The 26,917-nt window shown below is 42.9% G+C and overlaps 1 protein-coding gene across 5 annotated transcripts in view; it reads right to left on the reverse strand.

Annotated features, from left to right (window-relative positions):
• LOC132392508 (sodium-driven chloride bicarbonate exchanger-like) overlaps positions 1-26,917 on the reverse strand; it is a 274,073-nt gene that overhangs the window by 232,991 nt on the left and 14,165 nt on the right. The window contains exon 2 of one of the 5 annotated variants that reach the window (XM_059966454.1): positions 14,570-14,616. The exons of the other annotated variants lie outside the window; for them this stretch is intronic. Within the exon in view, the coding sequence (XP_059822437.1) occupies positions 14,570-14,572 (3 nt within the window). The 5' untranslated portion in view covers positions 14,573-14,616. The remainder of the gene's footprint in view (positions 1-14,569; positions 14,617-26,917) is intronic. 5 annotated transcript variants of the gene reach the window in all.

A 26,917-nucleotide genomic window follows, 5' to 3' on the forward strand; every position in this document is an offset into this window, starting at 1 on the left:
TGAGGTAGCTTTGTAGAGCAGCTCAATCTTGAGCCCACCAGGGGATCAGCCATTCTGAATTGGGTGATGTGCAATGATCCAGAATTGATTGGAGACCTTAAAAGTAAAAGAACCTGTAGGGGCAAGTGATAATAATTTTTGAGAAAGAGAAGCTTAAGTCAGATGTATTAGTACTACAGTGAAGGGAGTAAAGGGAGTTACAGAGGCATGAGATAGGAGTTGGCCAGAATTGATTGGAAAAGAACACTGGCAGGGATGATGGCAGAGTAGAAATGGCTGAAATTTCTGGATGCAACTTGGAAGGAACAGAATACATATATCCAAAAAAAAGGAAGTAATCTAAAGACAAGATGACCCAATCAGGGCTAAAAAGAGAAGTCAAAGCCAACACAAAAGCCAAAGAAAGAACATAAAATAGAGCAAAATTTAGTGTGAAGTTAGAGGATTGGAAAGCTTTTAAAAACCAACAGAAGACATAAAAATTCATTGAAGGTAAAGATTAAATACAAAAATAAGCTAACCAATAGTATTACAGAGGACACCAACAGCTTCTTCAGATAAATAAGGTGTAAAAGAGAGGCGAGAGTGGATATCAGACTGCCAGAAAGTGATGCTAGAGAGGTAGTAATGGGAGACAATGGAATAGCAGACAAACTGAATAAGTATTTTGCATCAATCTACATGATTGAAGATATTAGCATGAAGTGTATGAAGTTGTTATTACTAGGGAGAAGGTTCTTGGGATATTGAAAGGTCTGAAGGTAGATAAGTCACCTAGGCCAGATTGTGTACAGCCCAGGGTTCTGAAAGAGGTGGCTGAAGAGTTTGTGGAGGCACTAGTAATGACTTTTCAAGAATCACTAGACTCTGGAATGGTTTTGGAAGAATGGAAAATTGAAAATGTCCCTCTACTCTTCATGAAAGGAGAATTACAGAAAAAGGGGAAATTATAGGCCAGTTAGTCTGACCTCAGTGGTTGGAAGATGTTGGAGTCAATTGCTAATGATGTTGTTTCAGGGTACTAGGAGGCACATGGTAAAATAATCCATAGTCAGCATGGATTTCTCAAGAGAACATCTTGCCTGACAAAAGACGTAACAAGAAGGATGGACAAAGGAGAATTGGTTGATGTTGTGTATTTGTATTTTCAGAAGGCCTTTGTCAAGGTGCCTCACAGGAGGCTGCTTAACAACCTACAAGCCCATGGTATTACAGGGAAGATCCTAACATGGATGGAACAGTAGCTGATTTGCAGCAGCCTCCTAAAGGGAGCCTTTTCTGGTTGGCTGCCGGTGACTAGTAGTCTTGCAGAGGGGTCTGTGTTGGGACTGATTCATTTTATGTTTCATGTTAATAATTCGGATGCTGGAATTGATGGCTTTGTTGCTAAGTTTTCAGATGTTATGAAGACAGGTGGAAGGAGGAGGTAATTTTAAGTACAGAGGCTACAGAAGGACGTAAACGGATTGGGACAATGGGCAAAGAAATTGTAGATGGAATACAGTCTCAGGAAATGTATCATCCTGTGTTTTGGTAGCAGAAATAAAAGGGTTGACTATTTTCTCAGTGGAGAGAAAACACTAAAAATGCTGAAATGCATAGAGACTTGAAAATCCTTGTGTGGGATTTCCTAAAGGTCAATTTGCAGGTCGAGTCTGTGGTGAGGAAAGCAAATACGATATTAACATTTGTTTCAAGAGGACTAGAATATAAAAGTAAGGATATTATGCTGAGACTTTATAAGGCACAGGTGAGGCCTCACTTGGAGTATTGTGAGCCGTTTTGTGCCCCTTACTTTGGAAAGGATGTGCTGAAACTGTAAAGGGTTCAAAGGAGGCTTGTGAAAATGTTTCCAGGTTTGAACAACTTGTCATATGAGGAGCATTTGATGGCTCTGGGCCTGTATTCACTAGAATTCAAAAGAATGCGTGGCGACCTCATTGAAACCTATCAAATGATGAAATGCCGTGATAAAGTCGATATTTCCTATGGTGGGAAAGAAAGACCAAAGGATACAACCTCAGAATAGAAGATTGTCATTTTAGAACAGAGATGGGGGGTGGGGGGGCAGTTCCTTTAGCCAGGGAGTAGTGAATCTGTGGAGTTCATTGTCACTGGCAGCTGTGGAGGCAAAGTCTTTATTTAAGGCAAAGATTGACAGATTCCTGATTGGTCAGGACATGAAGAGATACAGGGAGAAGGCAGGAGATTAGGGACGAAAGGAAATATGGATCAGCCATGAAGAAATTACGGAGCAGTCTCAATGAGCCAAATGGCCTAATTCTGCTCCTCTGTCATATGGTCTTGTCTATACTCAGTGACCAGTTTATTCAGTACCAGAGGGGAACCCAGTGTGGTCTTGTGCTGCTTCTACATCAAAGTTCAACGTGCTCTGCGTTCAGATATGCTCCTCTGCACACCACTGTTGTAAGGAGAAGGTTCGTGTTACTATCGCATTCCTGTCAGCTTGAACCACTCTGGTCATTCTTCTCTGACCACTCTCATTAACAAAGCATTTTTGCCCACAGAACTTACACTCACTGGATCTTTTTTCTTGTTGTTTTGCAACCACTCTCTGTGTACTCCAGAGACTGATACTCAAGCTACCTCATCTGGCACCAAACATTCCAAGGTCAAAGCCACTTAGAGGTATTTCTTCCCCCTTTCTGAAGTTTGGTCTGAACAACAACTGAATCTCTTGACCATGTCTGCATGATTTTATGCAATGAGATGCTGCCACATGATAGGCTGATTAGATGTTTGCATTAACAAGCAGGTGGTCAAATGTACCTCAAAGTGGTGACTGAGTGCATTTCTGTAGGGTAAGGGTCGTCATGTTGAGTTCACAAACCAATTGTTCCTACTTCAATATAGAGTAGGACCAGGTAGTTAAGAATGCATATTCACGGGCATGAAAGCTTATTATTAATGTACTGTCTTAAAAAAAATAACGCAGGGATTGCAAATTCAAGTGCCATGTGGTGGCATCCGTCAGTCTCGAGAGACCATGGATCTGCGCCTGGAGTTTCCAGGGCGCAGGCCTGGGCGGGGTTGTATGGGAGACTGGCAGTTGCCCAAGCTGCAGGCCTTCCCCTCTCCACGCCACCGATGTTGTCCAAGGGAAGGGCACTAGGACCCATGCAGCTTGGCACCAGTGACGTCGCAGAGCTATGTGTTTTTAAATGCCTTGCTCAAGGACACAAACATGATGCCTCAGCTGAGGCTCGATCCAGGGACCTTCAGGTTACTAGTCTGATGCCTTGCCCACTAGGCCACTCGCCAACACACAAATGTCATATGACCATCCAAATGGCTTTGAAACATCCTGCTGACATACTTTCATCTATGATGCACTTCTCCATCTTAGTCATTTTTTTTCTTTTAAGCACTGTGCAATGCATTTCCCAAGTAGACTTAGCACAATTATAATGGCAATCCCAAAGGCAATCATCAAACATGAAAACTGGCAAAATATACAAATAACTTGATTAATATACTGAAAATTAGTGTTCATTAGTATGTAATAAGCAGAGTTACGAAAAGAAAATAAATTCTTACAAACCAAATTTGACCAGCTAAACTGCAGTGAAGTAGAATTCAATTGCATTCATGACGCGTAGCATATCAAATTTGTGCTTCCTGTCATAATTGCTATATGCAACAGCTGGAGGCATGGTTCTTCTTCAAACCAAGCTGCACCTCCTGAAGGAAAGGAGCAATATAGTTAGCAGTTTGAAATGCTGCCTTTCCAGTCTACAGTGCTCATGGCTGAGGATACCATGACCAACAGGATATCAAAAGATACAGCAGAGTCTTTTACGTAGAATGGACCAGCTGGAAATACAGTCAGAGAAATGGAAGGTGGAGTTTAATCCAGGAAAGTGAGAGGTTTTGTGCATTTGACCTCCTGAAGTGCAAGTGATGCAGGACCCTTAAAAGGACTGATTTAGAGAGGGATTCAGGGGTGTATCCGCAGTACCAGAGTAGTGAAGCAGGCAGAGAGCACACTTGTTTCAGCACTCAGGCTCCTGTGTATAAAAGCTGGGAAGTCTTGTTGCAGCAGTATACAACATTGGTTAAGCTGCATCTGGAGTCTTTTGTGCAGTTCTGGTCAAAAAATTGCAGGAAGAATGTGGAAGCTTAGGAGAGAACATGGAAGTTCACCAGGATGTTGTCTGGATTAGAGAGGTTATACAGATTGGAACTGTTGGAGGCTAGGAGAGGCATAGAGTAGATATTATGTTTCTGAGGTGGGAGTGTCATATACCAGAAGGCATAATTTTAAGGAACCTTAAAGTGAAAGGTGAAATGTTTAAAACAGATGAGAAGATTTTTTAAATACATACAGAGATTGGTACATGCCAAAAACATCAGTAAATTGGTTTATATCAACATATGTATCAATGTAGAGTGAAAAACTTGTGTTGCATACTGTCCATGCAGATCAATTGCTCATTGAGGTAGTACAAGGTAAAAACAGTAACAGAGTAAAACAATAATAAAGTGTTACAAAGTTCAATGATGGTGGACTGAGGTGCAAGGCAACAACGAGTTAGACTGCGGAGTCAAGAGTCAATCTTATTGTACTGGGGATTCATTCAACAGAATTATAACCCAGGACAGAAGCTGTCTTTGAGCCTGGTGGTACTTGCTTTCAGGCTTCTGGCCGACGAGGGGTGTGGGTGAGGAGAGAAAATATCTATGGTGGCCAGGACTTTTGATTATGCTGCTTTGGAGGCAATGAGAAGTGTAGGATTGTAGGTTTCCCTGATGTACTGAGATTCGTCCGTGACATTTTGTGGTCAGGGAAAGAGCAGTTTACATACCAAGCTGTGGTGCATCCAAATAGGAAGATGGTATCTGCCAGACCTGTTTGATCAGTGGGCAAAATGCATTGGGCCTAGGCCAGAGTTAATGCAAGTCATGACCAGCCTCGTGAAGCAATTAATGGTGGATATCAGAGCCACTGGACAGATTCGGAACAAGGCGGCTGTGAGTGAACGGCTGATTTCGGGAGTGAAGGCAGTTTTTACCACTCAGGGTAAAAGAGAGGCAAGACTGCGCAGGTGCGTGACATCAGCCAGTAGAGAGTGAAAGGTTTAAAAAGGCAGCCATATCCAGCGGGTAGCAGAGTGATAGGTCTTTGGCTCAATGGGCTTAGGCGGTAATGATACGAGGCGAGGTAGGGCTACCTGTGTTATTTGTGGGAAAGAAGTAATGTGTGTGAGGCCGGTGTTCTGTGCTCGGTGTCGGATGTGGGAGGTCCTGGAGACTCCCAGCCTCCCAGACGGCCATATCTGTGCCAGGTGTGTTGAGCTGCAGCTCCTGAGAGAACGAGTTAGGGAACTGAAGATGCAGCTCGATGACCTTCGCCTGGTCAGGGAGAGCGAGGAGGTAATGGAAAGGAGTTATAGGCAGGTGGTCACACCAGGGCCACAGGAGAGAGACAAGCAGGTCACAGTCAGGAGGGGGAAGGGGAAGAGTCAGGTACTAGAGAGTACCTCTGTGGTTATAGCCCTTGACAATAAGTACTCCTGTTTGAGTCCTGTTTGGGGGGAGGGGGGAGGAGACAGACTACCTGGGGGAAGCGACAGTGGCTGTGCCTCTGGCACAGAGTCTGGCCCCGTGGCTCAGAAGGGTAGAGAAAGGAAGAGGAGGGCAGTAATGATGGGGGACACTATAGTTAGTGGGTCAGACAGGAGATTCTGTATTCACAGGAAAGAAACTCAGATGGTAGTTTGCCTCCCAGGTGCCAGGGTCTGGGATGTTTCAGATTGCATCCAAGATATCCTGCAGTGGGAGGGAGAACAGCCAGAGGTAGTGGTACATATTGGTACCAGTGACGTAGGTAGGAAAAGGGAAGAGATCCTGAAAAAATGACTACAGGGAGTCAGGAAGGAAGTTGAGAAGCAGGACCGCAAAGGTAGTAATCTCGGGGTTACTGCCTGTGCCATGCAACAGTGAGAATAGGAATAGAGTGAGATGGAGGATAAATGCATGGCTGTGGGATTGAAGCAGGGGGCAGGGATTCAGATTTCTGCATCATTGGGACCTCTTTTGAGGCAGGAGTGACCTGTACAAAAAGGAGGGGTTGCACTTGAATCCCAGGGGGACCAATATCCTGGCAGGGAGGTTTGCTAAGTCTACTATGGAGAGTTTAAACTAGAATTGTTGGGGGGGGGGGTGGGAACAGAACTGAAGAGACTGGGGAAGAGGCGGTTGGCTCACAAATAGAGAAAGCTTGTAGACAGTGTGAGAGGGAGGATAGGCAGGTGATAGGGAAGAGACACTCTCAGACCAAAGGCTTGAGATGTGTCAATTTTAACGCAAGGAGTATTGTGAACAAAGCAGATGAGTTTAGAGTGTGCATCAGTACTTGGAGATATGATGTGGTGGCCATTGCAGAGACTTGGATGGCTCAGGGATAGGAATGGTTACTTCAAGTGCCAAGTTTTAGATGTTTTAGAAAGGACAGGGAGGGAGGCAAAAGAAGTGGGGGCGTGGCACTGTTGAGAGATATTGTCACAGCTGCAGAAAAGGTGGACGGAGTCTCTGTGGGTGGAAGTGAAGAACAGGAAGGTGTCAGTAAATTTACTGGATTTTTTTTTATATAGGCCGCCCAATAGTAACAGGGATATCAAGGAGCAGATAGGGAAACAGATCCTGGAAAGGTGTAATAATAACAGAGTTGTCGTGATGGGAGATTTTAAATTTCCCAAATATCGATTGGCATCTCCCTAGAGCAAGGGGTTTAGATGGGGTAGAGTTTGTTAGGTGTGTTCAGGAAGGTTTCTTGACACAGTATGTAGATAAGCCTACAAGAGGGGAGGTGATATTTGATTTGGTATTGGGAAATGAACCTGACCAGGTGTCAGATCTCATAATGGGAGAGCATTTTGGAGATAGTGATCATAATTCTATCTCCTTTACAATAGCATTGGAGAGAGATAGTGACAGACAAGCTAGAAAAACATTTAATTGGAGTAAGGGGAATTATGAGGTTATCAGGCAGGAAATTGGAAGCTTAAATCGGAAATAGATGTTCTCAGGGAAAAGTACGGAAGAAATATGGTAAATGTTCAGGGGATATTTGTGTGAAGTTCTGAATAGGAATGTTTCAATGAGACAGAGAAGTTATGGTAGGATACAGGAACTGTGGTGTACAAAGGTTGTAATAAATCTAGTCAAGAAAAGAAAAGCTTACAAAAGGTTCAGAGAGCTAGGTAATGTTAGAGATCTAGAAGATTATCAGGCTAATAGGAAGGAGCTTAAGGAGGAAATTAGGAGAGCCAGAAGGGGCCATGAGAAGGCCTTGGCGGACAGGATTAAGGAAAACCCCAAAGCATTCTACAAGTATGTGAAGAGCAAAAGGATAAGACGTGAAAGAATAGAACCTATCAAATGTGGCAGTGGGAAAGTGTGTATGGAACCGGAGGAAATAGCAGAGGTACTTGATGAAAACTTTACTTCAGTAGTCACTATACAAAAGGATCTTGGTGATTGTAGTGATGACTTGCAGCAGACTGAAAAGCTTGAGCATGTAGATATTAAGAAAGAGGATGTGCTGGAGCTTTTGGAAAGCATCAAGTCGGATAAGTCGCCGGGACCAGACGAAATGTACCCCAGGCTACGTGGGAGGCGAGGGAGGAGATTGCTCAGCCTCTGGCAATGAAGATGGGAGATGTTCCAAAGGATTGGAGGGTTGCAGATGTTGTTCCTTTATTCAAGAAAGGGAGTTTTGATAGCCCAGGAAATTATAGACCAGTGAGTCTTACCTCAGTGGTTGTTAAGTTATTGGAGAAGATCCTGAGAGGCAGGATTTATGAACGTTTGGAGAGGTATAATATGATTAGGAACAATCAACATGGCTTGTTAAATGCAGGTCCTGTCTTACGAGCCTGATTGAATTTTTTCAGGATGTGACTAAACACATTGATGAAGGTAGAGCAGTAGATGTAGTGTATGTGGATTTCAGCATGGCATTTGATAAGGTATCCCATGCAAGGCTTATTGAGAAAGTAAGGAGGCATGGGATCCAAGGGGCCATTGCTTTGTGGATCCAGAACTGGCTTACCCACAGAAGGCAAAGAGTGGTTGTAGACAGGTCATATTCTGCATGGAGGTCGGTGACCAGTGGTGTGCCTCAGGGATCGGTCCTGGGACCCTTACTCTTCATGATTTTTATAAAAGACCTGGATGAGGAAATGGAGGGATGGGTTAGTAAGTTTGCTGATGACACAAAGGTTGGAGGTGTTATGGATAGTGTGGAGCGCTGTCAGAGGTTAGAGGGACATTGATAGGATGCAAAACTGGGCTGAGAAGTAGCAGATGGAGTTCAACCAAGATAAGTGTGAAGTGGTTCATTTTGGTAGGTCAAATATGATAGCAGAATATAGTATTAATATGGTAAGACTTTTGGCAGTGTGGAGGATCAGAGGGATATTGGGGTCTGAGTCCATAGGACACTCAAAGCAGCTGTGCAGGTTGACTCGGGGGTTAAGAAGGCATACGGTGCCTTCATTAGCCTTCATCAATCGTGTAATTGAATTTAGGAGTCGAGAGGTAATGTTGCAGTTATATAGGACCCTGGTCAGACCCCAGTTGGAGTACTGTGTTCAGTTCTGGTCACCTCACTACAGGAAGGATACAGAAGCCATAGAAAGGGTGCAAAGGAGATTTACAAGGATGTTACTTGGATTGGGGAGCATGCCATATGAAAACAGGTTGAGTGAACTCAGCCTTGTCTCTTTGGAGCGACGGAGGATGAGAGATGACCCGATAGAGGTGTATAAGATGATGAGAGGCATTGATCGTGTGGATAGTCAGAGGCTTTTTCCTAGGGCTGAAATAGTTGCCACAAGAGGACAGTTTTAAGGTGCTGGGGAGTAGGTACAGAGATGTCAGGGGTAAGTTTTTTTTTTACTCAGAGTGGTGAGTGCATGGAATGGGCTGCCAGCAACGGTAGTGGAGGCGGGTACCATGGGGTCTTTTAAGAGACTTTTGGATAGGTTAGATGGAGCTTAGAAAAATAGAGGGCAACGGATAAGCCTAGTAATTTCTAAGGTTGGGACATGTTCAGCACAACTTTGTGGGCCAATTGGCCTGTATTGTGCTGTAGATTTTCTATTTTTCTATGTTTCTTGTCATTAAAGCAAGTTACTTTTTTTTTGGTACTGGGATGACAGTGGTCTTCTTAAAACAGGTTGGAATGTCAGACTGAAGCAGGGAGTTAAACACTTCTGCATGGACAGGGACACCATTTGGGCCAACTGCTTTCCACAGGTTCTCTCTCCAGAAGGTTGATCTTATAGCCCCAACAGTGACTGTGGGTTCAGCTACACTGCAGGCTGTTGGGTGGGGTGGGGTGGGGGTGGCAATCCAATCCCCTTCTGTTCAAAATGTGCATGGAAAGCTTTCAGCTCATTGGAAAGGATGCACTATTGCCAGCCGCAAGGTGTAGATCTCCCTGTTTTCCAGTTTGAGAACAGCTGTACCGGCATGGAAAGTGGTGGCAGCTGATATGCTAACATTTAATCAAGCACATGAGTAGACAGGGAATGCAGGGGTATGGATGATGTTTATGTAGATCAAACTAATTAAACCGGACATCATGGCTGGCATTAACGTTCTGCACTGAAGGCCCTGTTCCTGGGCTGTATTGTTCTATGACAGTCATATTTACATTAATTATTCACCAATTATTGTGAAACTAGGTCATTTCTCCTCCTGCTCCTCCAGTTGCAGTTGTGAACAAAGACTGTTACAAAGCTGAAGTTGTACACAGGATGCAACAAACCATCTTGACCCATGCTGCTGGAACACTACAGAAACCTTCCCAATACTCGAGGAAATACAGTTCTTGTTTCAGTGATGTAAACACCATCTCAGCCCATCAGTGTCTGCACTTCGATTTTCCATGTGGCTTCCACTGTGTGCATGTTCCGTACATGTGCACCTGTATCAGGACACAAGGCAATAGCAGATATCATTCCACACCTGCTCCCCCACCCCACCACTTGAAAGCAAATTGTGCTGTAACCTACTGCAAAACTAATGCATTACAGCTACAGCCAGGAAGGCCATTCTGCAGAATGGTCACACACCCATCAGCTGAACGTTAAAGGGGTGGAGTTCCCTTCAGTTGGGGTTGACTCAGCTCAACATCAGCAAGATCAAGGAATTGATTGTGAACTAGAGGAAGGGGAGCACGAACCAGTCACCATTGCGAGGTCAGCAGTGGAAAGGATGAACAGCTTCACGTTCTGGGGTGTCAACATCAAAGAAGATCCATCCTGGGCACAACCCATTCATGCAAATACAAAGGCGTCACACAGTGCTTCTATATAGTGCCTTGAAGAAGTATTCAGCCCCCAAATTATGTTCTCATTTTAACTGTCTCATTTTCTAAATTTAAAATATATTGGAGTACAATTTTTGAGCTATTCTACAAAACATAATGCATCAGGTTAAACCAAAAAAAAATTCCAAAACTTGGCAACAATTTACGAAAAAGTTAAAACCAATATTGTGGGGCTGAAAAAGCATTCAACCCCTTTGTAACTAAGAAGCTAACTTGCTTCAGGTGCAAAATATTACCTTACAAACTCACTCAATTATTGACGTAGAAAAACCGAGGACCACCCGTTTTCAGTGAATTCATAAGAATAAATGCCCCCTCTCTGTCAGGTCTAATAGCAGCATAAATTTTCAACAGACCAAACCAAAATTAAAACGAAAGAACATTCAAGACAATCAGAGAAATAATGGAGAAACGCGAGTCTGGGGAAGGGTACAAGCCATCTCAAAGCGCAGTTCAGTACATCGTGAAAAAAAAAGGGAAAAATATAAACCACAGCCACACTGCCAAGGTCAGGCCGCCCTGCTAAACCTGGTCACCGCAGAAGAATGGCACTTCTGTGACACTGACAGTCACTCTGAGTGACTGTGGAGGTCAGTGGCTACAACTGGAGATGAAGATCATGCCTCAACAATCTCAAAGGCCCTGCACAAAAAGAGCATTCATGGAAGAGCAGCAAGGAAGAAATCCTGGCATTTAAAAAAAAACAGCACATCTTTGCCCCCAAAGGCTTTACAAAGTGTCACATAGAAGATACTGTAAAGATGTGGAAGGTTTTGTGATCAAATGAGATGGAAGTGAAACATTTTGGCCTCAACGCAAAGCAGTATATGTGGCATCTAATTCTGCGCATCACCCAGGTTATATCATCCCCACTGTACAGTATGGTGGAGGTGGCATCATACTATGGGGATGCTTTTCAGCAGCAAAGACTGGAAATCTGGTCAGGATTGATGGGAAGATGAATGCTGCTAAATGCAGAGATCCTGGATAAAAACCTGCTAGCCTCTGCCAGAAAGCTTATTCTGGAGATGAAATTTGCTTCTCGACATGACAACAAGCCACAGCAACCATGGAATGGCTTCAAATGAAGGAAACTGATGTCCTCAGCTGCTTCAGTCAGTGTCCTAACCCTAACCCGACTGAACATCTCCAGCAAAACCTCAAGACTGCTATCCACTGCCACTCCCTCACTAATCTGGTATACTTTAAACAATATTGCAAAGAGAAATGGGCAAATCTTGCTCCATCACATTGTGCAAAGCTAATACAGATTTATCTAAAAGACTACTGGCTGTAATAGCTGAGAGAGATGGTTCAGCCAAGTACTGAGCTTTTGGAATGCTACCACTTCAAGTTTTTGGATTTTTAATTTTAACATAAAGCCCAAAAATACAGGGAAAATTATAAAGCATGAAAAAGGAGCATGTGATTCGCGAATAACAATTCTCAGTTAAATTATTCAAAATCCCTGGTACAAGGGATAAACAAATAAATAATTCCTGCCATCAAGGATATCTTCACGAGTTGCTGCCTCAAGAAGGTGGCATTGGTCATTCTCAGCATCAAGGAGACCTACTCCCCTCCCCAAAGGCAGTAACAAGAGTCTGAAGACCCACACTCAACTTTGTAAGAACAGTCCTTTTCCTTGCCATCAGATTTCTGAATTGTTCATGAACACAACCTCTATTTGACTTTTACACTATTTGATTTGTAACTTATCATTTTTATGCCTTACACTGCACTGACGCCACAAAACAACGAATTTCATGACATACATTTGTGATAATAAACTCACTTCTGATTCGGGCATGTGGTACCCTATGTAACAGGAAGATCTACAATCCCCACAAAGCCCTTTCCTGCTCGCTGGCAAAACAGAATGAAATTTAAGCAGCCATCAATTCAGAGTATGAATGACAAACATCTCCAAATCCAGCCTGAATGAAGCACAATACAATCCTTTGAGCTCATGGTAACCTTGACAGATGCTAGCAATGTGGTTCTCATCCCATTCAGGTGGTGTGGTTGTGACTTCCACATTCAGCAAACGCAAGTGAAAACATCCTAAATGAGCATTGTTCAGATTGGAGAATTCCTTTATCACACAGGAGCTTTGGCTGCCTATCGAAAACTCCTCACCTCATACATTTCCTACATTTCTGTGCTGTGCATCCTTCTCTGCATGCTCTCTACTCCATCAACCAACCATGCTTTGGTTACATGAAACACATTTTCCCCATATTTATAACAGCAGGCAGAAGAAATCAATGAAGCTATATAGTTGTTTATCACAAAGTATCACTGGCAGAGCAGGAGCTGCTACTTCCTACTGCTGAATACAAGTTCAACTGTACATTATGTATAACACAGAACTGATGTCAAATGAACATTGTATAGTTATTAATGACATAAGCGACTCTGTACTCATTGGAAATCTTGAGCAATTCATGCGCGGCACGTAGCGTAGTGCTTAGCACAATGCTTTCCAATATCAGCACCCAGGGTTCAATTCCCACTGCGGTCTGTACAGAGTTTGTACTGCATGGTCCCCATGACCAAGCTGGTGTCCACTGGGTGTTCTGGTTTCCTCCCACATCCCATAAAGATGTACCACTTAGCAGGTTAATTGATGATTATAAAATTGTCCAGTGATTAGGCTAGGGTTAAATTGGGGGTCTGATGGGCGGCACAGCTCAAAGGGTGGAAGGGCCGACCAAGAACTGGATCTCAACAAATAAGTAAGTAAAATGCTAAGGAACTCAACATGTCTGACAATAGTCACAGTATGGAACAGAATAAACAGTCAAGATTTGGGTCCAAGACCCTTCATCAGCACTGGAAAGAATTGAGACAGGTGACAGAATAAAAGCTGGGCGGGGGGGTTGGAGTGAAAGAGTACAACCTGATGGGTGAGACAAAGTTAGGGGGAAGAGAGGTGGGTTGGGGGGGGAGGGGGGGAAGATGATGTGAGAAGCTGGGCATGATAGATACAAGATATAAAAGGCTGGAGGAGGAGGGATCTAGTAGGACAGCGGAAAAAAAATGAAGGTGGTGGGGCACCAAGCCAGGTATGGACAGCTCGTGGGGGCAAGGGTGGACAAGAAAAAAGTGTAAGGGCCACCAGAAAGAGAGGAAAATGAAAAGGGGAGAGGGAAACAGAGGAGGTGATTACCACAAAGTTTTTCAAAAGGGAGACAAAACTATCTGATTCAAATGCAAATATTAAATGCTTTGAGCTTCCTTTTGAATTTATTAAGCCACTCATTTTTTGGAATTGATGAAAATGTGTAAGGTGGTACTTAAGCTGACGTCTGGCCTGCCTGAAGTTCAACACGAGATATCAAAGACCATGATAAAACTGAGCTTCCATTTTACACAGGGCTTTGCACAAAACCTGGAGGCCATCCTTTCCAGCATACAAGTGCTGATCAGCCACCATTTCAACACTTACAGAATTCTGACAGCAGTCCATAGCAACCAGGCAGCATTACCAATATCCAACTGTTGAGATGAAAGCTGGGTCTTCCGCCCACCAAGTTCCGCTCATTGCCAGTCATGCTCGCAAGGCTATTCTGGATCTCGGTATTGCTCAGGGCTTCAATACTGTCATGGCACTCTGACAATCGACAATCTACTTTCTGCAGATTACGAGGTCATCTGACTTCCCAAGCTGGAACACTCTTAGCCTTTATGTCCTCACCTCCTGCTCTTGGTTGGTATTAAAGAGACAAATTGTAAAGCCAAACATGCAGAGCACTCCAAAACCAGCTCAAAACTTTTTCTTGTATTTTCCTCATCTTCAAAATGAACTGCACTCTGTCCAACCCAACTCCCCATCCAAATCAACTCACAATTGGATGATCTCCTGATTTTCTATGCGAAGAGCTGTGGAAGTTTGATACTGGGCTACTCTATAACCACAAATTTTCAATTAAGGTGCTTCTGCATTGAATAGCTGCAGTGACTAACTCAGTTAGAAAGAGATGCATGATCTGCAGTTGGTGTTCCTAGATCAGTTTCACAAGGCAGCTGGCAATCCAGTCTATAGGCAAACAAGTTACATCCCAGATAATGCTGCAGTTATTGCAGCAGGCTGACTAAATGCAATTAAAACTGTGTACAATTCCCTGAATTTAAATTTCCATAATTTAACATTTAAATTCACCCAGACAAGTTCAAAGTAAAATTATCAAAGTACAGATGTCCTACCATATTCAGACCCGAGATTCATTTACTTATGGGCACACACAGGAAATCTGAGAAACAAATACAATCAATGAAAGACTGAACCCAATAGGATAGGCAAACAACCAATCTGCAAAAGACAACAAACTGTGTAAATAAAAAAAAAACAATAAATAAGCAATAACTATTGAGAACAGGAGGTGAGGAGTCATTGAAAGTGAGCTCATAGGTTGTGGGAACAGTTCTGTGATGGAGTGAGTAAAGTTATCCCTCTGGTTTAAGAACCTGATGGTTGAGGGTAATATTTAAAGACACATTGTTAGTATATTTTAACCTTTATCAAATTAAACTTTTGCAGCTCAAGCACATCAAAATTCAAAGGGCACACTATCACTAACTTGAGTTCAGTTGATCTGCTCTGCCTAGTCAGTTCATCTGTGGTGCATTCCAACAATTTATATTGTTGATTCTGTATTGCACTGCAGCAGCAAGGGTTAGAGGGAGATAAACAGGGAAAGAAATTACCTGATTATAAGGTCATAAATTGTAATTTGTCATTGAGAGCAGAGACTAAAGATTTTCACTAGGACAAATAATTGACGGCAGAGACGATCAAATGAAAAACAACTGGTACGAGAAGCAGATTAAAACGTAATGCAAATGCAGTGAAGTTGAGTCATTGACGAGGGAGAATGTCATAACAACATGAAGAGGACAACTTGGAGGCTCCTCCAGCAAGGCTGCATGGATGGGAAATAAGGGAGGTGTAATCATTATGATGGACTTGTGATTCACGATAGCCAGAGGGAGCTGGAGGAATGATAGGTACCTGCATCATGGAGAGAGAGTTTTTTCCCCCAGCACAGACACAGACCCCTCAGCCCAAGTACATGCCAACAATCCCCAATACTCAACACCCTGCCAGAAGGCAAGCATGCCTTGTAGATAAGATGAAAAATGTGATGCTGCTTTCAAGCATTTCCTGGGTCCCCTTATTTTAATAACACACTCTAGTACAGTATCCTGCTATTCATAGTACACGTCCGGTATTGACCTGACCTTCCAAAATGCAACACTTATCTGTACTGAAATCCATTTGCCACCTTCATCAAATTTCCTTAACTAATCAGGATTCCTCAGTAATCTACAAAAACCTTCTTCTCCATCAACAATGCCTAGTTTCTGATCAAGCCACGTGCATTCGCATCCAAATCATTTGAACAAGTAATGGAAAACAAGGGCTCCAACATTGACCCCTGGGGCACCACATTAGTCACCAGCCTTCATTCCATGAAATAGTGTTCATCCACCACTCTCTGCTTCCCATTTCAAACCAATTTTGAATCACCTAACCCTTCTTAAATAAGGGAACCATATTAGTTCCCTTACAGCTTTCAGGATCTTCACTAGTGGCTGATGATGAAGAATATATCAATGAATCTCCACAATTTCTCCTCTTCCTTCTCACATATTCCTAGGATGCAATCAGTCAGGCCCTTGGGATTTCTGTACCTTAATTCTCTTGTAAGGAAACAAATGCTACCTCCCTGGTAATACAAATGTCATCAAACCGTCACCATTTGTTTCTCTTATTTCTTGGAAAACCATGATTTAGACCACAACACCATAAGACATAGGAACAGAATCAGGCCATTTGACCCATTGAGTCTGCTCTGCCATTCAATCATGGCAGATGGAGTTTAATGCTGATAAGTGTGAGGTGCCACATTTTGGTAGGACATACATGGTTGTTGTTGTTGGTGTTCATCCTTCGGAGTCAAAGACAACCACGACTTCTGTCAGGCGGAGGGTTCGTGACTGATAAGGCCAATCCAGGCCCTGAAAGCTCACCCACATGTGGGACACGGGGGTAGGTGCTACAGTGGAAGTGGAGGTAGCTCGAGCCTTGCGTGCGGCGTGTTTCCTCTGAGCCTCTGCAGTGCGTCTGATTTCTGCTGCATACGCTCCTTTAGTGGTCCTGCTCCACCAGGTTGGGCGGTCCAGAGCAAGCGATTCCCAGCTACCGGGATTGATGTTGAGGTCTTTGAGGGACACCTTAAGGCAGTCTTTGAAACGTTTCTTCTGCCCTCCAACTGAGCGCCTGCCCTGGCTCAGCTCTCCATACAGCAGCTGCTTTGGTAGTCGACTGTCAGACATCCTGATGACATGGCCAGCCCATCTGGCTTGGGCTTTCTGTAGGAGGGTGTAGACGCTGTGGGTGCTAGCCTGCTCCAGGACCTCCATGTCTGGGACTTTGTCCTGCCATCATACGTGGAGAAGTCTGCAGAGGCAGCTCAAGTGGAAGTGGTTGAGCTGTTTAGCATGTCCAGGTCTCGCTGGCATAGAGGAGGGTGGTGAGAACCACTGCTCGGTAGACCTTCAGCTTGGTGGTAAGGCTGAGTCCTCTCCGCTCCCATACATTCTCACGAAGTCTCCCAAAGGCTGCACTGGCTTTGGCAATTCTGTTGCTGATCTCTGCATCTATGTTCACTGCTCATGATAAGAGTACTGCCCAGATAAGTAAAGCTGTCGACTGTCAGTAGCTTCTGCCCCTTTACTGTGAGGTGTTTTTCACGCGCACACCCGGAAAGCCCTACCAGGAACCACACATCACACATACATGGTAAATGGTTGGGCACTGAGGAATGCAGTAGGACAGAGTGATCTAGGAATAATGGTGCATAGTTCCCTGAAGGTGGAATCTCATGTGGACAGGGTGGTGAAGAAAGCTTATGGTATGCTGGGCTGGCCTTTATAAATCAGAGCATTGACTATAGGAGTTGGGATGTAATGTTAAAATTGCACAAGATATTGAGAAGCCAAATTTGGAGTATTGTGTACAGTTCTGGTCACCAAATTATAGGAAAGATATCAACAAAAGAAAGAGTACAGAGGAGATTTACTAGAATGTTACCTGGGTTTCAGCACCCAAGTTACACAGAAAGGTTGAACAAGTTAAGTCCTTATTCTTTGAAGCATAGAAGGTTGGGGGGGGGACGGACGATAGAGGTATTTAAAATTATGAAGGGAATAGATAGTTTACGTGGATAGGCTTTTTCCATTGAGAGTAGGGGAGATTCAAACAAGAGGACATAAGTTGAGAGTTAAGGGGCAAAAGTTTAGGGGTGACACGAGGGGGAACTTCTTTACTCAGAGAGTGGTAGCTGTGTGGAACGAGCTTCCAGTAGAAGTGGTAGCGGCAGGTTTGATATTGTCATTTAAAAAAAAATTGGATGGGTATATAGACAGAAAAGGAATGGAGGGGTATGGGCTGAGTGCATGTCGGTGGGGCTAGGTGAGAGTAAGCACTCAGCACGGACTAGAAGGGCCAAGATGGCCTGTTTCCGTGCTATAATTGTTATATGGTTATATGCTTATATCATTTTTCCCCCTCCTCAGCCCCAATCCCCAGCCTTCTCCCCATAACCTTTGATGCCCTGACAAACTTATCAATCTCCACCTTAAATACAGCAAATGACCTGGCCTCTGCAGGTGCCTGTGGTAACAAATTCCACAAATTCACCACCCTCCGGCTGAAGAAATTTTTCCTCCCCTCTGTTTTAAATGGATGCCTCACTATCCTGAGGCTGTGTCCTCTTGTTCTAGACTGCCCCACCATGGGAAACATTCTTTCCACTCTCTAGGCCATTCAACATTTGAAAGGTTTCAAAGAAATCCCCCATCATCCTTCTAAATTCCAGTGAGTACAGACCTGGAACTATGAAACATTTCTTGTATAATAACCGTTTCCTTCCTGGAATCATCCTTGTGAACCTCCTCTGAACCTCTTCAATTCATCTTTTCTTAGTTGGGAAGACCAAAACTGTTCACAATACTCAAGATGAGACCTCACCAACACCTTATAAATCCTCAGCATTACATCCTTGCTCTTATATTCTAGACCTTTGAAATTTATGCTAACATTGTATTTGCTTTCCTCACCACTGACTCAACCTGCAAGGTAACTTTAGGGTGTTCTGCACAAGAACTCCCAAGACCCTTTGCATCTCAGATTTTTTGATTTTCTCCCTGTTGAGAAAATGGTCTGCACGTTAATTGATACTACCAAAGTGCATGACCATGCATTTTCCAACATCGTATTTCATTTGGCACTTTCTTGTGCATTCTCCTAATCTGTCTGCAGCCTTCCCGCTTCCTCAACACTACCTGCCCCTCCACCAATTTTTGTATCATCTGCAAACTTGGCAACAAAGCCGTCTATTCCATCATCTAAAGCAGTCCTAACAACAATTCCAGTGGAACACCACTAGTCACTGGCAACCAACCAGAAAAAGATTATTTTATTCCCACTCACTGCCTGCTACCAATCTTTCAATGCTCTGACCATGCTAATAACTTTCCTGTAATACCATAGGCTCTTAACTTGGTATGCAGCCTCATGTGTGGCACCTTGTCAAAGGCCTTCTGAAAATCCAAATATACAACATCCACTACAACCCCTCTATCTATCCTACCTGTAATCTCCTCAAAGAATTCCAACTGGTTTGTCAGGCAAGATTGTCCATTAAGGAAACCATGCTGACTTGGTTCTATCTTGTCCTGAGTCATAAGTACTCTATTAGCTCATTCGTAACCATTAACTTCAACATCTTTCCAACCACTGAGGTCAGGATAACTGGACTATAATTTCCCTTCTGCTGCCTCCCTCCTTTCTTAAAGAGTGGAGACGTTTGCAATTTTCCAGTCCTCCAGAACTATGCCAGAGTCCAATGATTATGGAAAGGTAATTACTAATAACTCCACAAACTTTACTGCTACTTCTTTCAGAACCCTAGGGTGCAGTTCATCTGGTCTGGGTGACTTATGTACCCTTAGGTCTTTCAGCTTTTTGAGCACCTTCCCCCTTGTAACAGCAACTACACTCACTTCTCTTCCCTCACACCCTTCAACACCTGGCACACTGCTAGAGTCTTCCACAGTGAAGACTGATGCAAAATACTCATTTAGTTCGTCTGCCAACTCCTTGTACCGTTATTATTTCTGCAGCCTCATTTTCTAGCACTCCTATAATCAACTCTCATCTCTTTTATTCTATTTTTAAAGACTTGAAAAAGCTTTTCCTGTCCACCTTTATATTGTTTGCTAGCTTGCTTTTGTTTTTCCATCTTTTCCCTCCTCATGATTCTTTTAGTTACTTTCTGTAGGTTTTAAAAAGCTTCCCAATTCTCTATCTTCCCACTAATTTTTGCATGCCCACTTTGTTGTATGCCCTCTTTTGCTTTTACATTAGCTTTGACTTCCCTTGTCAGTCACTGTTGTATTATTTTGCCTATTGAATATTTATTTGTTTATAGAATACATCCATCCTGCACCTTCCTCATTTTCCCCAGAAACTGAAGCCATTGCTACTATGCTGTCATCTCTGCCAACATCTCCTTCCAATTTACTTTGGCCTACTTCTCTCTCATACCACTGTAATTTCCTTTACTCCACTGAAGTACTGCTACATCAGACTTTACTTTCTTCCTATCAAATTTCAAGTTGAACTCAATCATATTGTGATACTTAGCTCCCAACTACAATTGGAATTCAGTGATGGCCACAACAGCATACCTGTCTATCTGGAATAGTGCAACAAGATCATCCAGCTTAATTTTTTATACTCCGTACACTGAGATATAGTACTCAAATTGTTATATTTGCTATACTTTTTGATCCTGGAACCCACAGGGAGCAGTAATCATAATATGATTGATTTCACATTGAAATTTGAGAGGGCAAAAATAAAATCCAATGCGTCGGTATTTCAGTGGAATAAAGGAAATTACAATGTCATGAGAGGGGAACTGGCCGAAGTTGACTGCAAAGGGTCATATGCAGGAAGGACAGCAGAGCAGCAATGCCTGGAGTTTCTGCGAAAAAAAAAGAGGGAAGTGCAAGACAGATATATTCCAAATAAGAAGAAATTTTTAAAGGGAAGAAGGACAATGCCATGGCTGACTAGTGAAGTTGGAGCCAAAGTAAAAACAAAAGAGAGAGCCAGAGCTTATGGGAAGACAGAGGATTTCGAAGCTTTTAAAAACTTGCAGAAGAAACTAAGAAGGTCATTCAGAAGGAAAAGATGAATTATGAGAGGAAGCTGGCGACAAATATCAAAGAAGGTACTAAAAGCTTTTTTTAAGTACATAAAGGGTAAAAGAGCTTCGAGGGTAAATATAGGACCAACACAAAATGACGTTGGAGATATTGTAATGAGAGAAGCAGAGATAGCAGAGGAACTGAATGCATATTTTGCATCAGTCTTCGCAGTGGAAAACATCTGCAGTATACTGAACATTCAAGAGTCAGGGAAGTGAAGTTTGTGCAGTGAAAATTACAACTGAGAAGGTGCTCAGGAAGCTTAAAGGTCTGAGGGTGGATAAATCTCCTGAACCTGACGGAATGCACCCTCAGGTTCTGAGGGAAGTAACTGGAGAGATTGCGGAGGCATTAATGATGAACTTTCAAGAATCGATAGGTTCTGGCGTTGTACCGGATGACTGAAAAATTGCAAACGTTATTCCGCTATTTAAGAAGGGTGAGAGGCAGCAGAAAGGAAACTATAGACCTGTTAGCCTGCCATCAGTGGTTGGGAAGTTGTTGGAATTGATTGTTAGGGATGCGATTATGCAGTACCTGGAGGCATATGACAAGATAGGCCAAAGCCAGCATGGTTTCCTGAAAGGAAAATCCGGCCTGACTAACCTACTGCAATTCTTTGAGGAAATTACAAACAGGGTAGACAAAGGAGATGTAGCAGACATGGTGTACTTGGATTTTCAGAAGGCCTTTGATAAGGTGCTGCTTAGCAAGATAATTGCCCATAGAATTACAGGGAAGTTACTGGCTGGTCAGCAGACAACAGAGAGTGGGAATAAAGTGATCTTATTCTGGCTGGCTGCCAGTTACCAGTGGAGTTCCACAGGGGGTGGTGTTGGGACCTCTGCTTTTTACCATGTATGTCAATGATTTTGGACAATTGTATTAATGGATTTGTGGCTAAATTTGCCGATAATACAAAGACAGGCGGAGGAATGGGTAGTGTTGAGGAAACAGAGAGCCTGCAGAGAGACTTAGATAGTTTAGGGGAATGAGCAAGGAAGTAGCAAATGGAATACAATGTTGGAAAGTGTATGTTCATGCACTTTGGTGGAAGAAATAAACAGGCAGACTATTACTTAGATGGGGAGAGAATTCAAAATGCAGAGATGCAAAGGGACTTGGGAGTCCTTGCGCAGGATACCCTAAAGGTTAACCTCCAGGTTGAGTTGGTTGTGAAGAGGGTGAATGCAATGTTGGCATGTATTTCTAGAGGTATAGAATATAAGAGCAGGGACGTGATGCTGGGGCTCTGTAAGGCACTCATGAGACCACACTTATTGTGTGCAGTTTTGGGCTCCTTATTTTAGAAAGGATATACTGACATTAGAGAGGGTTCAGAGAAGATTCACAAAAATGATTCCAGGAATGAAAGGGTTACTGTATGAGGAACATCTGGCAGCTCTTGGGCTGTATACCCTGTTCAGGAGAATGAGGGGGGAATCTCATAGAAAGATTTTGAATGGTAAAAGGCCTGAACAGATTAGATATGGCAAAGTTATTTCCCATGGTAGGGGATTCTAGGACAAGAGGGCACAACTTCAGTATTGAAGGACGTCCATTTAGAACTGACACGCAGAGAAATTACTTCAGTCAGAGGGTGGTAAATCTGTGGAATTTGTTGCCACGAGCGGCTGTGGAGGCCAAGTCATTGGGTGTATCTAAGGCAGAGATAGATAGGTTCTTGATTAGCCAGGGCATCAAAGGGTATGGGGTAAAAGCAGGGGAGTGGGGATGACTGGAGGAACTGAATCGGCCCATGATTGAATGGCAGAGCAGACTCGATGGGTCGAATGGCCTACTTCTGCTCATACATCTTACCATCTAAATCCATCTGATAACAGTCCCATTAACATCTGTCATCACCTCGCTCGTAATTGAAATTGAGAATATAGGGTGGAAGACACACTACATGTTATTCCTGCATGCCTAACAAGTGATTATATACAAGCATGTACTGCAACTCAAGTTCAATCCTAACTGGCATTTAACTATACATAAACACCAGCAAACAAAACACAAAACCAGGGCCAAAGTGCAAAACACAGTACCATAGACATACACAGTAAAAGGCACATAAGATAGCAAACACATACAAGATATCAGTAAAAAACAGTCACGCAATAAAATATATAGTCCAAGGCTCCGAGTACATTTACGTTGCAGCGGTCTGGAGTCGTATACAATACAGCTAGTCTTCTGCCGGGTGAATGCTGGAAGGTAGCACTGACTTCAGCACGGATGCAGCACCACACCGCCTCCAGCACTCCAGTGCTCCAATATCTGCCCCTGGGCAGCTGCAAACAGGCAACAATATGGCTCGAGGTCTAGTCCTCACTACAACCGAGGCCACACTGCTCCCCTACCACCTGTCTCCATCAATAAACCAGATGAATTGGGTATGCAGAATTTCACACCACCAACATTCAACAGGGTCTCATGATCACAAGAAAAGTGACTACAATGATTGGACTGCACAACTCCTTCAAGCACTGATGCCCCTCTGTCACAGGCATCATCACGGCCCACACCAAGTACAACTCTTTCAGTTTCTCCACCAAAGAGAAACTCGCTGATGGAGTAGACCTGCAACATTTTTAAAGTTCTTAATGTCCAGCAAGTTTTTGCAATTGTAAAAAATACTTCTGAAAAAGACATTAACACCTTTCGTTGACCCATAGAAGCCACTGTGTCTGAACACGCAATCATCTTACCGAAATAACTGGAAAGATGTCTCAAACTTCTTGAGCTACACAAATTCACAACATCTATCCTGTTTTCATGATTAACTCAAAAACTAATTATTCACTTGCATAGTAAATAAATGCACAATAGTGGCAATCTAATTTCTAGGCCACAATCTTCTAACAGTCAAGCTTCAGACAGTAATGAGCAGAGAAATAAAATGTATCTTCAGGCTACATTTCAGACAATGAATACAGAAATGTACACAGAATAAAACTGATTCAGAAGGACAAAGCTACAGATGTCAACAGAATTAATCCTCAATGTATGATGTCAAGCAACGTGAATGCATAGGCACGAGGAAAAGGCAGTCTGGTTTACAAACCCTAAAGAAAATTTTCAATCTGATCCACATAATTTGATGTACTAGGCTTTTGCAAAAAGAAACGATAAAGTATTTGAAAAATCATGGCCTATATACCTGAAAAAAAATATACGAAAGTTCATTGCCACGGCCAGATGCAAGGCAGGATGGGGCGGGGGAAGACTCCCAGCCAGGCTTTAATGCCATTTGTTTCAGCAAGTATTCTTGAACCATTTCCTAATGCATTTTGAAAAGTTCAACATCCCTTCACCTTTTTCGATCAGGCCAAATCTTTGCCTGAGGAACGAGGATTGGGCCCAACTCCATTTGGTCAGGGCAGTTGTAACTGCACTGTGAAGCCATGCAGACTCCTTGTTCAACAGCAGACTGGCTGGAAGTTCAAGCCTATGGAATTCTTGTTCCTGCTAGGGTTCCAGAAACAACCCAAGATTTTCCCCACACATTAAACAACTGGTAGTTTCAGATGGAAATTTGATCATTAGGTGTTCAAGGTCAGGGGAACACAAGTTCGACAAAACCACCATATTTGAGTACCACAGAGAGTTTATCATGAAACACACACCTTCATTGCTTGCCTTTTCCAAATCAACAGTTCAGGCCATCCTTTGAATCAAGGCAGCTTCAGGTCTGATCACCATATCTGGCACATTGAGTAAACAATGTCTCGGTGAAACACAGAACACAATTCCTCAATTCCTGACAATAAAGCATCCTGGCCCTTAGGTACTCAATCTTGTTCTCCAGCGACTACACCTTTGCTAACAAGATGCTGGGTAGAGAGGGCATCAAAAAAAAAGTTTGAAATTGGCTGTGTGGGAGAAGACAGAATGGTAGTGGGTGATTACTTCTCAGACTGGAGGCCTGTGACTAGTGGTGTGCCTCAGGGACCTGTGCTGGGACCATTGTTGTTTGTTGTCTATATCAATGATCTAGATGATAATGTGGTCAATTGGATCAGCAAGTTTGCTGATGACACCAAGACTGGAGGTGCTATGGACAGCGAGGAAGGCTTTCAAAGCTTGCAGAGGGATCTGGACCAACTGGAAAAATGGGCCAGAAAATGGCAGATGGAATTTAATGCAGACAAGTGTGAGGTGTTGCATTTTGGAAGGACAAATCAAGGTAGGACATACACAGTAAATGGTAGGGCAATGAGGAGTGCAGAGGAACAAAGGGATCTGGGTGTTCAGATACATAATTCCCTGAAAGTGGCGTCACAGGTAGACAGAGTTGTAAAGAAGGCTTTTGGCATCCTGGCATTCAGAAATCAAAGCATTGAGTATAGGAGTTGGGATGTTATGGTGCGGTTGTACAAGACATTGGTGAGCCCAAATTAGGAGTATTATGTACAGTTCTGGTAATCTAACTGTAGAAAGGATATCAGTAAGATTGAAAGAGTGCAGAGAAGATTCACTAGGATGTTGCCGGGTCTTCAGGAGTTGAGTTACAGGGAAAGATTGAATAGGTTAGGACTTTATTCCTTGGAGCGTAGAAGAATAAGGGGGGGATTTGATAGAGGTTTACAAAATTATGAGGGGTATAGACAGAGTAAATGCGAGTAGGCTCTTTCCACTTAAATTAGGAGAGATAAATATGAGAGGACATGGCTTTAGGGTGAAAGGGGAAGGTTTAGGGGGAACATTCGGAGGAACTTCTTCACTCAGAGTGGTGGGAGGGTGGAACAAGCTGCCATCTGATGTGGTAAATGTGGGATCACTCAAATTTTAAGAATATATTGGATAGATACATGGGTGGGAGAGGACTGGAGGGTCATGGACTGGGTGCAGGTCATGGGACGAGCGGAATAAAGTTTCGGCACTGACTAGAAGGGCTGAATGGTCTGTTTTCTGTGCTGTAGTGTTCTATGGTTCATTCCTCTGCATTTCAGCTTGGCTGGGAGTCCCCTCCCCATCCCACCCTGCCTTGCATCTGGCCATGACGATGAACCTTCATCTGCTTAAAGATGCCATACCTGCTTGCTTGAGAGTCAAGTCAGCTGCATCCTTCAGAAGATAATGAAATTTGTAGTTCATTAAGTCAGTTCAAAAATGTGTTGCTTAAAGAGAAACTACATGCTATATTAAATAGATCAGAATCAGTTTTAATGTCACTGGCATATGTTGTCAAATTTGATGTTTTGCAGCAGCAGTACATTGCAATACACACTATAAATTACAATAAGAAATTTATAATTAAACTAAACAAATAGTGCAGAAAGAGAACAAAGAGAAAAACTGAAGGTGTAGATGAATTCATAGTTCATTCAGAAATCTGATGGCACAAGGGAAGAAGCTATTCCTGAACTGTTGAGAGGAGGGCATGTCCTGGGTCTTTAATGACAGATGCCACCTTTTCAAGGCATCACCTTTTGGAAAATGTCCTTGTTGCATCCATATCTTATACTTGGGAAAGAAAGTGGGGAAAAAATATATTGTTGAATTCCAAATCATCATTAGTCATTGACTAAATGAAATACAAGAATCCTAACTTCAAACAGACAATGGAACAAGGAACACATGCAAGCTTTTATCACTAGGGTAGCATAACACTGCTACAGCATCAGTGGCCCTGGTTCAATTCTATCGCTCTCTACAACGAGATTGTACGATTCCCTGTGACCATGTGGCCTTCCTCTGGGTGCCCTAGTTTCTTCCTACATTCCAAAGATGTACAGTTTAGTGGGTTTATTGGTCACCTGGGTATATTTCAGCATTGTGAGCTCATTGGAGCAGAAAAGCCCATTACCATACTGTATGTCCAAATAGAGAGGAGGTGCATCTCTACGACATTTCCCACCCTTATTACAGAACCAGGAAAATAGGATACAAATGATCCAAATCAAGGATTACTGAATCCATCCTCCAAAACAAGATCATTACTCTCTCTGGGATCCAGCATGAAAATAATAAAATTTGGGAATCAAAACCTCCCAATCAAAGCAAAGGTCATACATGAATTTAAATAGCATCTCAGATGCAACCCTTCAGAGAATTGATACCATACAGTATTTTGCAGTGACAAAAATATTCCAGAACAGGGAAGGAAAAAAAAAAGCTGAAAAGACTTAGGTCACAAAAGAAAACTGAATGCCATCAACACTTGAGTATTGAATATTTCAGTAATATTTGAGTAATAATGAAACAATATACTGTATATACAATAAGCATTGTCTGATTAAATAATTCATTACAGGTGATATGTAA

Source organism: Hypanus sabinus, chromosome 4, assembly GCF_030144855.1.
Source record: "Hypanus sabinus isolate sHypSab1 chromosome 4, sHypSab1.hap1, whole genome shotgun sequence".
NCBI classification, from domain to species: Eukaryota; Metazoa; Chordata; class Chondrichthyes; order Myliobatiformes; family Dasyatidae; genus Hypanus; species Hypanus sabinus.